The 14,888-nt window shown below is 39.9% G+C and overlaps 1 protein-coding gene across 3 annotated transcripts in view; it reads right to left on the bottom strand.

Moving 5' to 3' along the window:
- amotl1 (angiomotin like 1) overlaps positions 1-14,888 on the bottom strand; it is a 51,035-nt gene that overhangs the window by 22,862 nt on the left and 13,285 nt on the right. For 2 of the 3 annotated variants that reach the window (XM_051862104.1, XM_051862103.1), the window contains exons 2-8: positions 13,506-14,703; positions 12,818-13,136; positions 12,486-12,630; positions 12,253-12,333; positions 11,666-11,811; positions 10,518-10,667; positions 8,711-8,901 (exon numbers count right to left, since the gene is read on the bottom strand). In XM_051862104.1, coding sequence (XP_051718064.1) covers positions 8,711-8,901; positions 10,518-10,667; positions 11,666-11,811; positions 12,253-12,333; positions 12,486-12,630; positions 12,818-13,136; positions 13,506-14,638 — 2,165 coding nt within the window. In that variant the 5' untranslated portion in view covers positions 14,639-14,703. Of the gene's footprint in view, positions 1-8,710; positions 8,902-10,517; positions 10,668-11,665; positions 11,812-12,252; positions 12,334-12,485; positions 12,631-12,817; positions 13,137-13,505; positions 14,704-14,888 lie in introns of those variants that run through there. The other variant, XM_051862105.1, reaches the window with a different exon arrangement.

Below are 14,888 nucleotides of genomic sequence, written 5' to 3' on the forward strand. Positions count from 1 at the left end.
GTCCCGTGGCACTAGACAGGGCTGTCCCCTCTCCCCGTTGCTTTTCGCGATAGCAATAGAACCATTGGCTCAGGCGATTAGGGAGAGGGCGGCCATCTCTGGTGTTTCGGTTGGTCTTAAACAACACAAGATCTCCCTCTATGCAGATGATATCTTGCTCTTTTTGTCTAACCTTGATTCATCTGTGCCTGCTTTAATAGATATTATTAATTCATTTGGGAAGTTCTCATGGTATAAAATAAATTTTTCCAAATCTGTTGCTTTGCATCTAAGACACCCAAGCACTAGTGTAATTAATTTGACGTCCTTTCCATTTAAAGTGTTGGAGTCTGGTTTCACATATTTGGGAATTAGCATTACACCTACAGTTTGTCAAAAAGTTAAAAGTTAACTTCTTCCCATTACTTGATAAAATCCACAATGATTTAAATAGATGGTCAGATCTCCCTCTTTCCTGGCTTGGAAGAATTGCTGTAGTTAAAATGAATATAATGCCCAGGCTTCTTTACCCATTACAGACGATTCCAATCTTATTGCCGTATAAAAGAGTAAAGGAATTAACTGGATGGCTTAGTTCTTTTATATGGAATAAGCGGAAACCAAGACTAAATTAGTCAATTACAGGCCGATCTCAAATCTCACTTTTCTGTCAAAAATACTAGAAAAGGCAGTATCATCACAACTATGTTCCTTTTTAGAAAGAAATAGTATCTGTGAGGATTTCCAGTCAGGATTTAGACCGTACCACAGTACTGAGACTGCTCTCATTAGAGTTACTAATGATTTGCTCTTATCATCAGATCGTGGTTGTATCTCTCTATTAGTGTTACTGGATCTTAGTGCTGCATTTGACACTATTGATCACAATACTCTTTTAAATAGACTCAAAAATTATGTTGGCATTAGTGGAATTGCACTGTCATGGTTTAAATCATACTTATCTGACCGTTATCAGTTTGTAGTAGTAAACAAAGAGATGTCATATCGATCACAAGTTCAATATGGAGTACCGCAAGGCTCAGTACTAGGACCGTTGCTGTTCACTCTGTACATGCTACCCTTGGGAGATATCATTAGGAAGCATGGCGTTAGTTTTCACTGTTACGCTGATGATACTCAGCTCTATATTTCTGACGAAACTTACCAATTCACAAAATTAACGGAATGCATAGCTGATATAAAAAATTGGATGACCAGTAATTTCCTACTACTAAATTCAGAAAAAACAGAGATTCTAATTTTTGGACCAAAAACTTCTTCACGTAATAACCTAGAATACTGTCTAACACTTGATGGCTGCTCTGTTAAGTCTTCGTCGTCAGTTAGGAACCTGGGTGTGCTCTTTGATACCAATCTTTCATTTGAAGGCCATGTCTCTAGCATCTGTAAAACCACATTCTTCCATCTTAAAAATATATCTAAACTACGACATATGCTCTCAATGACAAATGCAGAACAGTTAGTTCATGCGTTCATGACCTCAAGGCTAGATTACTGTAACGCTCTACTGGGTGGTTGTTCCGCTTGCCTGTTAAACAAACTACAGCTTGTACAAAATGCAGCAGCTAGAGTTCTTTCTAGAACTAGGAAGTATGACCATATTAGCCCAGTTCTGTCAACACTGCATTGGCTTCCTGTTAAACATCGTATAGATTTTAAAATCTTGCTAATTACTTACAAAGCACTAAATGGTTTAGCTCCTCAGTACCTGAGCGAGCTCTTAATGCATTATAGTCCTTCATGTCTATTGCGATCTCAGAATTCAGGCCAGTTGATAATACCTAGAATATCAAAATCAACTGCAGGCGGTAGACCCTTCTCCTATTTGGCACCTAAACTCTGGAACAATCTTCCTAGCATTGTTCGGGAAGCAGACACACTCTGTCAGTTTAGAGAGACTAAAAACACATCTCTTTAACCTGGCATACACATAACACATTATCAATTTATTTTTTCAAATCCGTTAACGGATTATTAGGCTGCATAAATTAGGTCAGCCGGGAACCGGGAACACTTCCTATAACACCAGATGTACTCATTACATCAGAAGAAGAATGGCATCTACGCTAATATTAGTCTTTCTGTTTGTCCCGAGGTTTACCGTAGTCAACCGGATCCAGGCCGTATCTGTCGTGAATATGGCTCCCACGGCTCATCCTCCGGACCGCCGGAGGGAGCCATCTCCGGAATATTGACTCTTTGCCATTCGGACTCCATTTCCCATAGGCCCTCATTCCTGGGACTGATTGCACTTTCACCTGCACCACATCACGCACACACTATTTAAGACACACACGCACACCACATCTTTGCGAAGTCTTGATTTGCTACGGTAGTCATTTCTGAGCGTTATTTCTGTGGACTGATATCTTGTTATTACCCGGACTGTTTGTTATCTGTGAACCTCTGCCGCCTGCCCTGAACTTTGTTTGTACCCTGGACTGTGATTGTTTGCCGCCTGTCTTGATCTCTGCCTGTGACCCGTCTCTGATTCCTGCTGCCAGCCTCGACCCCTGCCTGTCCCTGACTACGGTATTGCTCTGCCCTTTCCTGTACTGCTGCTGTGTTTAATAAAGCTGCTTATGGATCCACACACTGTTGACCCATCATTACAGTATCTAGGTGAGATTGAGGACCTACGCCTTGACCCGACCACAACGCACCCCTGAAGTGTCAGCAGAGATTGAGTCAACTAGATCATCCATTGTGAAGGCCTCATCGACACGACAGCCAGTGGCACAGTTCCTCAACAAACCATCCATACCGGCGTGATACTGGTATGTCTTCCCTACTGGCCCCCATTCACAATAACCCAGAGTTTATGCCTAGCCTCTCAGATTCTGGTTTTAAACGTTGGTATACTTATGGGATATGTAGACTTAGTGATTTGTTTAATGAAGGTTCCCTATTATTTTTTGAAGACTTGGTTATAAAATAAAAACTTCCTAGATTCAATTTTTTCAGATTTCTCCAAATTAGGGATTATATTTTTAAAAGTACTAATCTTGTTACTAACCCATCCATGTCGGTCATTGAGAAGATTCTTTTAAATCCCCCACTGTGTAAGCAGATCTCTTGCTTTTATAATGCACTTTGCTTATATGAAGTGGTGACTACACAAGACCTTAGAAGATTATGGGAGGAGGAGTTACAATTGACCATAAAAGAGGAGGATTGGGATCGGGTCTGGAGTCAGGCGAATAAGATCTTTGTTTGCAACAGGGCCAGAGCCATTCAGCTCAGGACTGTGCATAGATTGCACATCACACCGCTCCTTAGGAGTAAGTTTGCCCCAAGTAATTCTCCATTATGTCTTAAATGTAAGGTGGAAGTGGGAGATTATACCCATTGTATTTGGGACTGTTCTATAATTAGGACTTACTGGTCAAAAGTTGTTCAATATTTGAGTCAAATGTTTGGACTAAAGCTTCAGTTGGATCCCCTGTCTTTGATCTTAGGTCTTCCAATTAGACATTTGTCAAATAAATTTGCTAGACGGTTGTTTGACATCTTAGCCTCTGCTGCCAGCAAAAATTTATTGTTATCCTGGATCAGCGATAAACCCCCTTCTTTGAAAGGATGGCATAAGATTATTAGAGAATGATTCCATTAGAATTCTTAACATGTGTTATTCATTCGCCAACTGAAGCTTTCCATCAGGTCTGGACTCCATATCTTGACTGTATTGATGTATCCTTAAGTAATATTTTGAAATATGGTACATCATAATGCTCCTGTACTTCTTTTTTTCTTCTTCTTCTTCTTCTTCTTCTTCTTCCATTGTATTGTAATTGCCGGGTTCTGTGTGTTTGTCTGTTTGGTTTGGTTTTAGTTTAGTTTGTAAATTGTTGAAATGCTGATAAAAAGATGCAATAAAAAAATAAATAAATAAATAAATAAAAAAATATCTGTATTCATCATACTTGGTAAATGCCAGGGACTATAAGTTGACCACCCGTCCTCACTCCCAAGTCGTCAAAAACTAAAGCATGGTCAAATGCCTCTTATTCCATATTAAGATGCTAAACCTTAGGCTGTACTATATATCGATGAACTAGGAACTCTATTGCTTTCAATTGCTTGCCTTATGTGTCAGATCAAACTGCATTTAATTCTTTTCATGCATTTTGTAAAAGTAAAAGATTTTTATGTTAAGTTTCTAATCAAGCGTCCCTCAATTATGTAATAATCTGTCTTTTTAATCAATAACAGTACAAGGGTGACCTCTTTCTACTTTTAAGAACATACAGGTACTGGTCATATAATTAGAATATCGTGAAAAAGTTCTTTTTTTTTTTTTATTGTAAATTATTTTAAAAAATGAAACTTTCATATATTCTAGATTCCCTACATGTAAAGTAAAACATTTCAAAAGTTTTTTTTTTTTTTTAATTTGTTGATTAGAGCGTACAGCTCATGAAAGTCCAAAATCCAGTATCTCAAAATATTAGAATATTTACATTTGAGTTTCATTAAATGACCATCCCTACAGTATAAATTCCGGGTATCTTTTGTTCTTTGAAACCACACTAATGGGGAAGACTGCTGACTTGGCAATGGTCCAGGAGACAATCATTGACACCCTCCACAAAGAGAGTAAGTCACAGAAGGTCATTACTGAATGGGGTGGCTGTTTACAGAGTGTATATCAAAGCATATTAAATGCAAAGTTGACTGGAAGGAAGAAATTGGGTAGGCAAAGGTGCACAAGCAACAGGGATGACCGCAAGCTTGAGAATACTGTCAAGTAAAGCCAATTCAAACACTTGGGAGAACTTCACAATGAGTAGAATGAAGCCGGAGTCAGCGCATCAAGAGTCACCACACTCAGACATCTTCAGGAAAAGGACTACCAAGCCACTTCTGAACCAGAGACAACGTCAGAAGCATCTTACCTGTGCTAAGGAGAAAAAGAACTGGACAGTGAACAGTGGTCGAAAGTCCTCTTTTCAGATAAAAGTAAATTTTGCATTTCATGTTGAAATCATGGTCCCAGAGTATGAAGGAAGACTGGAGAGGCACAGAATCCAAGCTGCTTGAAGTCTAGTGTGAAGTTTCTGAAGTCAATAATGATTTGGGGGGGCCGTGACGTCTGCTGGTGTTGGTCCATTGTGTTTTATCAAGTGCAAAGTCAATGCAGCCATCTTCCAGGAGATTTTGGAGCACTTTATGCTTCCATCTGCTGACAAGCTTTATGGAGATGCTGATTTCCTTTTCCAGCAGGACTTTAGCACCTGCCCACAGTGCAAAAACCACTTCCAAGTGGTTTGCTGAGCATGATTTTACTGTGCTTTATTGGCCAGCCAATATGCCTGACCTGAATCTATGGGATATTTTCAAGAGAAAGATGAGAAACAGTCGATCCAACAATATACAGATGATCTGAAGGCTCAATAGTGCCTCAGCAGTGCCACAGGCTGATCACTTCCATGCCACACTTCACTGATGCAGTAATTTGTGCTAGGAGCAAGTCATTTGCTGTAATATGTCCTGCCAATCAAGTATTGAGTGCACAAAAGAACATACTTTAAAGAACTTGAACTTTTCTGTTTTGCAAATCCATTTTTTGAGTGATCTTAGGAAATATTCAAATATTTTGAAATACTGGATTTTGGACTTTCATGAGCTGTACGCTCTAATCATCAAAATTTAAAAAAAAAACTTTTGAAATGTTTTACTTTACATATAGGGAATCTAGAATATATGAAAGTTTCATTTTTAAAAATAATTTATAATAAAAAAATGAACTTTTTGATGATATTCTAATTATATGACCAGCACCTGTAAGAATCCAACAAAACATGATTAAAGAGTTTCATGGCTGTTTGAAGGAATTACAAAACAAAACAAAAATCAAAGCCCTTAAGTAACCTAAATATTTTTTGAATGTAACCGCAATCTATTTACCACCAATTAAAATTAACGAGTATATTTTATATGTCACTCCAGGGAAGTGGAGGGATTGGTTCCCAATCCTGGTCCTGGAGTACCCCCAACACTGCACATTTTAAATGTCTCTCTTACCTAACACACATATTTGGTTTTGGAGTCTTTACTAATGAGCTGATGAGTTGAATCAGGTTTGTTTGTTTCAGAAGACATCTAAAATGTGCAGTGCTGGAGGAACTCCAGGGCCAGGCACATGCCACTATCCGCTGGCACACGCCAATGAAAGCCTGATGTTCTCAGGTGACTATGTTGAACATCATGTTGAACAACATGCATCTGTTTTCAGTGTTATTTTAACATTATAAGTCAAGAATATACTGTAGTGTATAAGTAACTATATGATATACACTATATTGCCAAAAATTTTGGGACGCCTGCCTTTACATGCACATGAACTTTAATGACATTCTTAATCCGTAGGGTTTAATATGGAGTTGACCCACCCTTTGCAGGTATAACAGCCTCAACTCTTCTGGGAAGGCTTTCCACAAGGTTTAGGAGTGTATTTATGGGAATTTTTGACCATTCTTCTAGAAGTGCATTTGTGAGGTCAGGCAGTGATGTTGGCAAGAAGGCCTGGCTCGCAGTCTCCGCTCTAATTCATCCCAAAGCTGTTCAATCGGGTTAAGGTCAGGATTCTCTGCAGGCCAGTCAAGTTCCTCCACACCAAACTTGCTCATCCATGTCTTAATGGACCTTGCTTTGTGCACTGGTGCACAGTCATGTTGGAACAGGAAGGGGCCATCCCCAAACTGTTCCCACAAAATTGGGAGCATGAAATTGTCCAACATGTCTTAGTATGCTGAAGCATTAAGAGTTCCTTCACTGGAACTAAAGGGCCAAGCTATACCCCTGAAAAACAACCCCACACCATAATCCCCCCTCCACCAAACTTTACACTTGGCACAATGCAGTCAGGCAAGTACCGTTCTCCTGGCAACTGCCAAACTCAGACTCGTCCATCAGATTGCCAGACAGAGAAGCGTGATTCGTCACTCCAGAGAACACATCTCCACTGCTCTAGAGTCCAGTGGCGGCACGCTTTACATCACTGCATCCGATGCTTTGCATTGCATTTGGTGATGTAAGGCTTGAATGCAGCTGTTCGGCCATGAAAACCCATTCCATGAAGCTCTCTACACACTGTTCTTGAGCTAATCTGAAGGCCACATGAAGTTTGGAGGTCTGTAGCTATTGACTCTGCAGAAAGTTGGCGACTTCTGCGCACTGTGCACCTCAGCATGCGCTGACCCCGCTCTATGATTTTACGTGGCCTACCACTTCGTGGCTGAGTTGCTGTTGTTCCCAATTGCTTCCACTTTGTTATAATACCACTAACAGTTGACCGTGGAATATTTAGTAGTGAGGAAATTTCACGAATGGACTTATTGCACTGGTGGCAACCTATCACGGTACAACGCTTGAATTCACTGAGCTCCTGAGAGTGACCCATTCTTTCACAAATGTTTGTAGAAGCAGTTTGCACGCCTAGGTGCTTGATTTTGTACACTTGTGGCCATGGAAGTGATTGGAACACCTGAATTCAGTGATTTGAAGGGGTGTCCCAATACTTTTGGCAATATAGTGTATATTACATTGAAAACTTATTGGGCTTAATTCATGAAACCTTTGAAAATATATGAGTAAATTTGGAGTAATTTGCGTGTAAAACAGATCTTCCTGAAAATTCTCCTCCGGATTCACAAATGCTTCATGAACATCAGATTTTATAGTCGCGTGTGCACGCTCATTCACAATTAGCATAATCCCCGCCTATGAGTTACAGCTACGTAAATTACATGTCCAGGAACGCTGTGGAATCTTCTAGACTCCGTTCTCAGATTTGGCTCCAGTATATTGCATAAATGCTAAAGAGACTAAATGGCCATATGTCTAACAATAAATATTCAATTAACATGTGTCCACCAAAGTGTTTTTAGCCAGCTGAAAAAAAAAAAATGCCTGATGCTCTTCTGAAAACGGCCAGCTGATGGTGCTTGAGAGCGCTATGGAGGCACAGCGTTTTTCCAGCTGAGACACTTTGGTTGCTGTGATGATACGAATATGCCAAGCAGTAACGTGTTACTAGTATCTCATTTTGAAGAAAATTACTGAATATAAAAATGCACTAACCAGCAATATTAACTTCTCCATTGTTGTTTAGTCATTGTACAAGTAGGATGGTTGGTCGGTGTAGTATTTGTCCCGTCCCTCCTCCACTGTGATTGGACGATTGGGTGAAAACTGACAGTGACGAGAGCTGCACTTTAACGGTTTTCAACTCTCAGCAAAAAATAAATAAATAAATAAAAAATAAGGCAGGGCAATCGACCTATTATTTATGGTACATAGTGCATCAAAATGTTTGCCTTAAAGAACACAGAATGTTCAAATGTGTTATACACAATTTACACATGGTAGGGAGCAGGTGTAGATTTCTTTTATAACTAACATTTTGAAAATATGAACATTTTCATGAATCCGAAAATTTATGTCAGAGTGCCTTTGCGAACGATTTACACAAAAATTCGTTCTGCTCGTGTTTCATGAATGAGGCCCAATATGAGATGATGAGAGCATATTGCAAAAGAAAAAAAAGCAAAGAGCCCTAGGGTTTTCTAACAGTGATTTGGTCACCTTTGGCTTTCTCGTGGAGGGCTTTAAGACATGAAGACATGATTTTCTGTAAAGGTGCAAATAAAAATTGACTTCACTTTGTCTTTATATAGAAAGCTGGGTAAATGTGTGTGTATGTACTGACCTCTGTGCTGCGGCTGTAGCTGCGGCCTCCATGGCAAAGTGTCTCATTGCGCTCTCTTCAAAGTACTTCTGCTCCCAGCATGTCATATCAGCCTCCAATCCCAGAATCCTTTCCTCTCTCTCCCTTAGCAGATCCAGTAGAGCAGGAGCACTGGACTCACGCACCGTGAGGGGAACGCCTACACCAGCACGCTACACACACAGAGACGGACAGTGTTTATGAGTAATATTTGGCTGGATAATTGCCCTCTAACATTTACGTGGCAATGTTACGTGGCCCTTCCGTGGCAAACAGATAAAGTGACTGGGCATGTGAATGTTACTATTACATAAACAGATCTGTGGGTCAATCACAAAAAAACATTTTTTTAATATAACTCTGACTGTGTTTGACTGAAAGAAGAAAGTCATATAGGGTGAAATCTGGGTGATTGGGACATTTTTTGCCATTGACATGACTTGGAAAAAGAATTCACCCCTGAATTCTAGGATGGCTTGAGTGTTGGATACCAGATGTCAAATATCCAAAGTTCATCAGAATTGCAGAAACTTGGTGGTGCATCTGACTAAAACACTGGAAAAGAACACCAGTCCTTTGCAGTCTTTAATTTACTGAGTTCAGGATGCTTAAGTATTGAATACTTCAAATGACCTGAAGCACATGGAGGTACATGTAGCAAATTCACATGATGTAAATGGACAGATGTTAAGAGAAGGACAGGATTAACATGATGTACAGGATGATCTTTAGTCATTAACGCATCCTAAGGGAAGAACTCAAAGGACATGGTTGGGTGTCCATTCAAACACCCACACCTCACCAATGCAAAAAGGAACAAAGGAAGTAAATGTGATCTATTTATAGACCATGACCAGGGGGTTGTGGGTAATGTAGTGCACCATATATGGTAATGTAGTTTACCAGGAATTGTGGGAAATGTAGTACAAAGAAAAATAAGGGGAAAAAAGGAAACAAATGGGTCAGTTTACAATATTGAGTGTGAGGATGAGTAAATTATGATATTATTTTCCTTTTTGAGGGAACTAACCCCTTAAGCTGACTGTAATAGTTTATTGTATTTTTTAGATTTTCTTCAGCTCAATAATGCCTATAGGAATATACTGTAAAATGGTGCATAAAACAAATTCATAAGGAAAAAATGCAAATAATAAATCCGCTCCATAGCAGATTCCAAGTGATCAAAGGCAATTCAAATTCAACCCATTGCATAGCTTTCTGCCAGTAGCGTTCACTCATGCAATGTACTTAATGACGTACAACCGTTTCAATGGGATGGTGGAAAGTTAGTGAGGGAAGGGCATAAAAAGTGAAAGTGGAACGCAGCCCTCAAGCTGCTGAAACTCTTCTCAATCTTAACTCCATCCTATCTCAAGGACAAGTCCTAAATAACCTATTAAGATGCCAGTCATTAAACTTCTTTTAGGAAAACCACAACAATATATGCCATAAGTGACCCAAACTCAGAGCAGAAATATAGAGATGAAGTTTGTGTGGAGCAGCTGACCACATTATCCCAAAAATTGTAATCTCTGTAATTAAATCCCTAAAAAAAATCTTAATTCTCTGTACTTTGCCTTACAAACACTGAAAAAATTAATAATTTAATTAATTCAATGAACACGACTTGTACACACTATGTAGTTAGCATGTGTTAATTCATTGCGTTGCTGGAGGAAGATGGGCTTTCCACAGTCAAGTCAAGTCACCTTTATTTATATAGCGTTTTATACAATAATTGTTTCATTTATTGTACCGTAATGAAGAAGTTTCAGTTCAATTCACAGACCTGTTGTGTTCGCAGTGACTCCAGTTCTCTCTCCAGGCGAGTGCGCAGACGTCGTTCCAGCTGCTCGCGTTTCTCACATGCGACTTGGAGTTGCGCTAGTGCCTGCTGCAAGCGCTCCACCCTCTCCACATACTTCTGCTTTTTACTCAACTACAGCACAGAGACAGACAGAAGAGAGCCTGTCCAGTATAATATAACACAAACTCAAACTCTCTGTCTAGGGATAACAGTTTCACTTAATGTTGTTTGGATGTCACAAAGCAGTAATTGACATATCTATCTAATTTTTAATTAGTCAAGCCAACACATTGTTGACACATGATGTTAATGCCTATTTTTCCACTCTGAGCAATTAGTCAGTCCATTTACACAAGTCTGATTCATAAATACTGATTTTTGGATGCGGAATGCTCACGAAAATGAGATGCAGGATTTATGGTGTGAACAGCATAATAGGCCAGTCGAAGTGATTTGAAGCATTGCCTCTTCTCACGTGAGTTTTCACATTCATTCTCAATTACAACCCATCATCACACTGAAATCAGATTGGATTCATTTGGATTGACAAAAATTAATATATCCATAAATCCATCCATCCACTTGATAATTTGTGAAGATCTTAAGATCTCCCAGCTTTGACCCTAGTTAGACCCTCTTAGGGCTATTCCATGAGTTGTCATCCATTCAGCTCTGTGATTATAGTCTATAAAGTTATAAATATGGATTTTTTTTTTTACAAAAATCGCTTCACTTCAGAAGGCCTTTATTAACCCCCCGGAGCCGCGTGGATATCTTTTATGATGGATGGATGTACTTTTTTGGGCTTCAAAATATCGGTTACTATTCACTCCCATTATAAAGCTTGGAAGAGTAAGAACATTTTTAAATATAATTCTGAATGTGTTTGACTGAAAGAAGAAAGTCATATACACCTACGATGGCTTGAAGGTGAGTAAATTATGGGATAATTTTTTGGGTGAACTAACCCTTTAAAAGTATTATCCCAAATTATGTGTGTAACCTGCCATCCTAACTCTATATTTCTGTACTTCAAAAAGGTACTGTAATGCTACCATGTCCGAAAATCACCCAGAGGGTATTAGTTCTCAGATATTCTTTAATAATTGATTAAGGGTGTACAGACTCACCTCCTCCTCTAGTTTGACAACTTTGCTCTGAGCGTTATTTAAAGCCTGCTCTAAGATGTCAATGTGTCGTCGCTGATCCTCATTGGCTGATCGGAGATTGGCTGCCTCCATCTCTAATTTTTCTAGATCTTTTAGGCTTTCTCTTCCTGAGGGGAATAAAAGACAAAATAAAAAGGTGTTTCAGAGAACTTTTTTTCCAAAAAAAAAAAGTGTATATAGATTGCTGTTCTGTGCTGTTCCTACAAAGCATATATCTGACATGACAAACATGCAAAGACAAATGATGCAAACCTGAAATTTGCTGCCTAATCCAATTCTGACCCCTTAACATATAAATATTATTATTGACTTGCACTAGTGAATCGGAGTAAGGCAAGAACATAGTTATGTACTTGCTCAATGATGGAATTTTAGATTTTTTCCCCAAAGAGAGAGAGAGAGATTTGAGTGCAAGCAAGGAAGTGGTACAGGAAGTTAAGGGAGGGAAGCAAGAGTTAATCTGGGTTGAGCAGCTAGACAGATATTTTGAACAACAAACAGACCAAGCATATTAGTGTAATGATGCACATAAAGCAGTAAAATCTCACTCTGTGAAAGATACAAGTGTCCGTCATCTTGTCCCTCCAGCTCCTGACTGGCTATCTGTCGATTGGCTGTATCCAAACGGTCTAAAAAACACATTTGAGAAAACATTATTTGCCACAGGACCCAAGAACAGCTAAGATAAACTAAATAAACAAGCAAAAAAACATAAATAAATAATACTTACAAAGTTCAGCAATTTTGACTAAAACTAATCAAAGCATGAGCACTATCTCACCTCTCAAGTCTCTGTTAAAATCATGAAGACGTCTGATCTCTGCTTCTAATTTATTCCTCATGGTTTTTTCCAAAGCATCCCGTTTGGATGTGCTCTTCACTAAACTCTCATGTGCCTCTGACAGGCGCACAACCTCCACCTCCAACTGAAAATACAGCACATACTCCCATTAATGCTGCACTGTGATATAATAATGCCAGTGTCCTCCTGTCAGTGTGCCGAATTAAAATCACACTGGACAATATTTTCATCACCACAGTTAAATTCTACCACATTCCAATTAAGTTATAAGATAGACAGATAGACAAACAAAAAGACAGACAGACAAGTACCTGCTCTAGTTTGCTGGCCTTCTCATTTTGCTTGTGAATTTCTTGTCTAAGGCTTTGGTTCTCTTCTTTTAGGATCTCCAGCATCTGCTTGTCATGGCTTACCATGGCATACGTATCCCCTGGGAAAGGCTGTCCAAAAAGGGCCACACAAGAAGACAGTCCCTGGGTCTCAGATCCAGTCTGAGCTAGAGGAAATCCCAGGGACTGAGACAGGGATAAAGCCTGATACTGTTGCTGAGAAGCCTGTGAGGGCAGGATACAAGTCTCAGAAGCCATGGGACTGGTCTGTGGTGTTTGCTGCTGTGACAAAGGGCACTGTCTAAAATACATAAAGATAGTGAGTGAAAAGTGAGAAAGAGAAATGTGTTAGCACCTGTTCATAATTAATGCTTATAGGTGAAGTGTACATTTTCCAATGTTAAAACATATATACAAGTTAAATAGCTGGGAGTTTGTTTAATGAAGAGACAACTATAAATATGTCACTGGTATGCTGGCTTAAATTATAAATGCCTTAAAAAACATTGCTTGTTTGAGTGGTCGAACATGTCAGTGTCTGGCTCAGCCAATGGTTACCTGTAATAATCTGTTTGGGGGAATTTGGAAACCATAATTTTTGCAGTTCCAATTGGTGCTGCTAGTGGCGCAGAAATGACACAATTCACCTTTATGTGTCTGCTACAATTACCTTGCTATATTTCTAAGTGGCACTGTCTCCAACATGGCTGCTGTCAAGGTATCACTGTAGAAGTGTCCCTGTTCCAGAGATTCTGAGTTGGAGTGTAATGTGGGCGAAAGCATAGTCTGTACCTTAAATTTAAAAGGATATTCTGGGGGAGGACCTCTTTGATCCAAAGTCCATTGTGGTAAGGGTAAGGGTGGTGGCGGAAGTTGTAGGTTACTCACGGAGGTCTTACTAGTTGGTGAGAGGGAATCTGCTGTATTATCAGCCCCACAAGGAATAGTGTCTCGTGAGCAAGGTGAATTGGAAGGTCCCACACTTTCCTGAGCTCCATTGCATTCTAGACTGTGTTGCATGATCCTTTCACTGAGTGAGCGAACATGACCCTGTTTCAAATCTGACAGACCTTCATCAAGAGATGCACCACCAGTGCCCCCTTGCTGGGTCCATGCATGACCCTCCATAAGGGCCTTCACAGGAACTGCTGAGAGAGAAGTGGAAGAGGACGAAAGAGAAGGAGGGGAAGAGAGTGAATGTGTGTTAGAAAGTGATTGCAGATGGGAATGTGAGCTTGCAGGACTGTCAGACATTGCTGAAGACTGTATCTGCTGAACCTGGTTGTGTTGGTGCTGACTTTGGTGTGCATGGTTTTTATGGCCCTCCTTGTGAAAGACCTGGCTCTGATTTTGTTGGAGATTGTTTGAAAGGTTGTGGAGAGGGATTTGGGACTGAGGGTCCATCAGACTTTGCTGTCCTCTGTACAGCTGAGACTGGATTTTAGCCTCCTCGTAAGACGGAAGTTCTAAGGTGTCAAATCCAGGCAAATTCTGGGCTGCTTGGACTGCTTTACCTGTACCCTGGCCCACACCACCAGTCTTTTCCATGGAGCTGCTGTCCACTTGATGCTCCTGACCTTGAGGTTCCTGTCGTGATTGAAACTGCAGGGGCATAAGTTGATATGATTGGGCCAATTGACCCTCCTTTTCAAGGAGTGGGTTCTCTGTAGATGTGGGGTTGCTTAGCATCTGACAACTGTCGTTTTCCTCCCCTCCTCTGATTCCACTTGTTCCGTATCGCAGATGTTCTTGCATAAGCCTGTGAAGCACAGTTCCAGACACACTCTCCTCAGAACTGTGCATGTCTGCTCCTGCACGGGTGGGCAAAATGTAGCACTGATACGTACAGATGAATTGGATGATGTTATCTGCAAAAGGAGAAGGAGCAATTAATTATTACAATACTGCTACAAAAAAAATCTTGAATGATGACAAATATATTTAAAAAATATATTTCATGCCTACAGACAAGGACATGACTGGGCACTGGCAAATGGGCTATAGTTCTGCATGTTTTGTCAGTTGCCTTGGATCTTACTTTTCTTTCCCCTTT

The sequence above is a fragment of the Ctenopharyngodon idella genome, chromosome 15 (assembly GCF_019924925.1).
Source record: "Ctenopharyngodon idella isolate HZGC_01 chromosome 15, HZGC01, whole genome shotgun sequence".
Classification (NCBI taxonomy): Eukaryota; Metazoa; Chordata; class Actinopteri; order Cypriniformes; family Xenocyprididae; genus Ctenopharyngodon; species Ctenopharyngodon idella.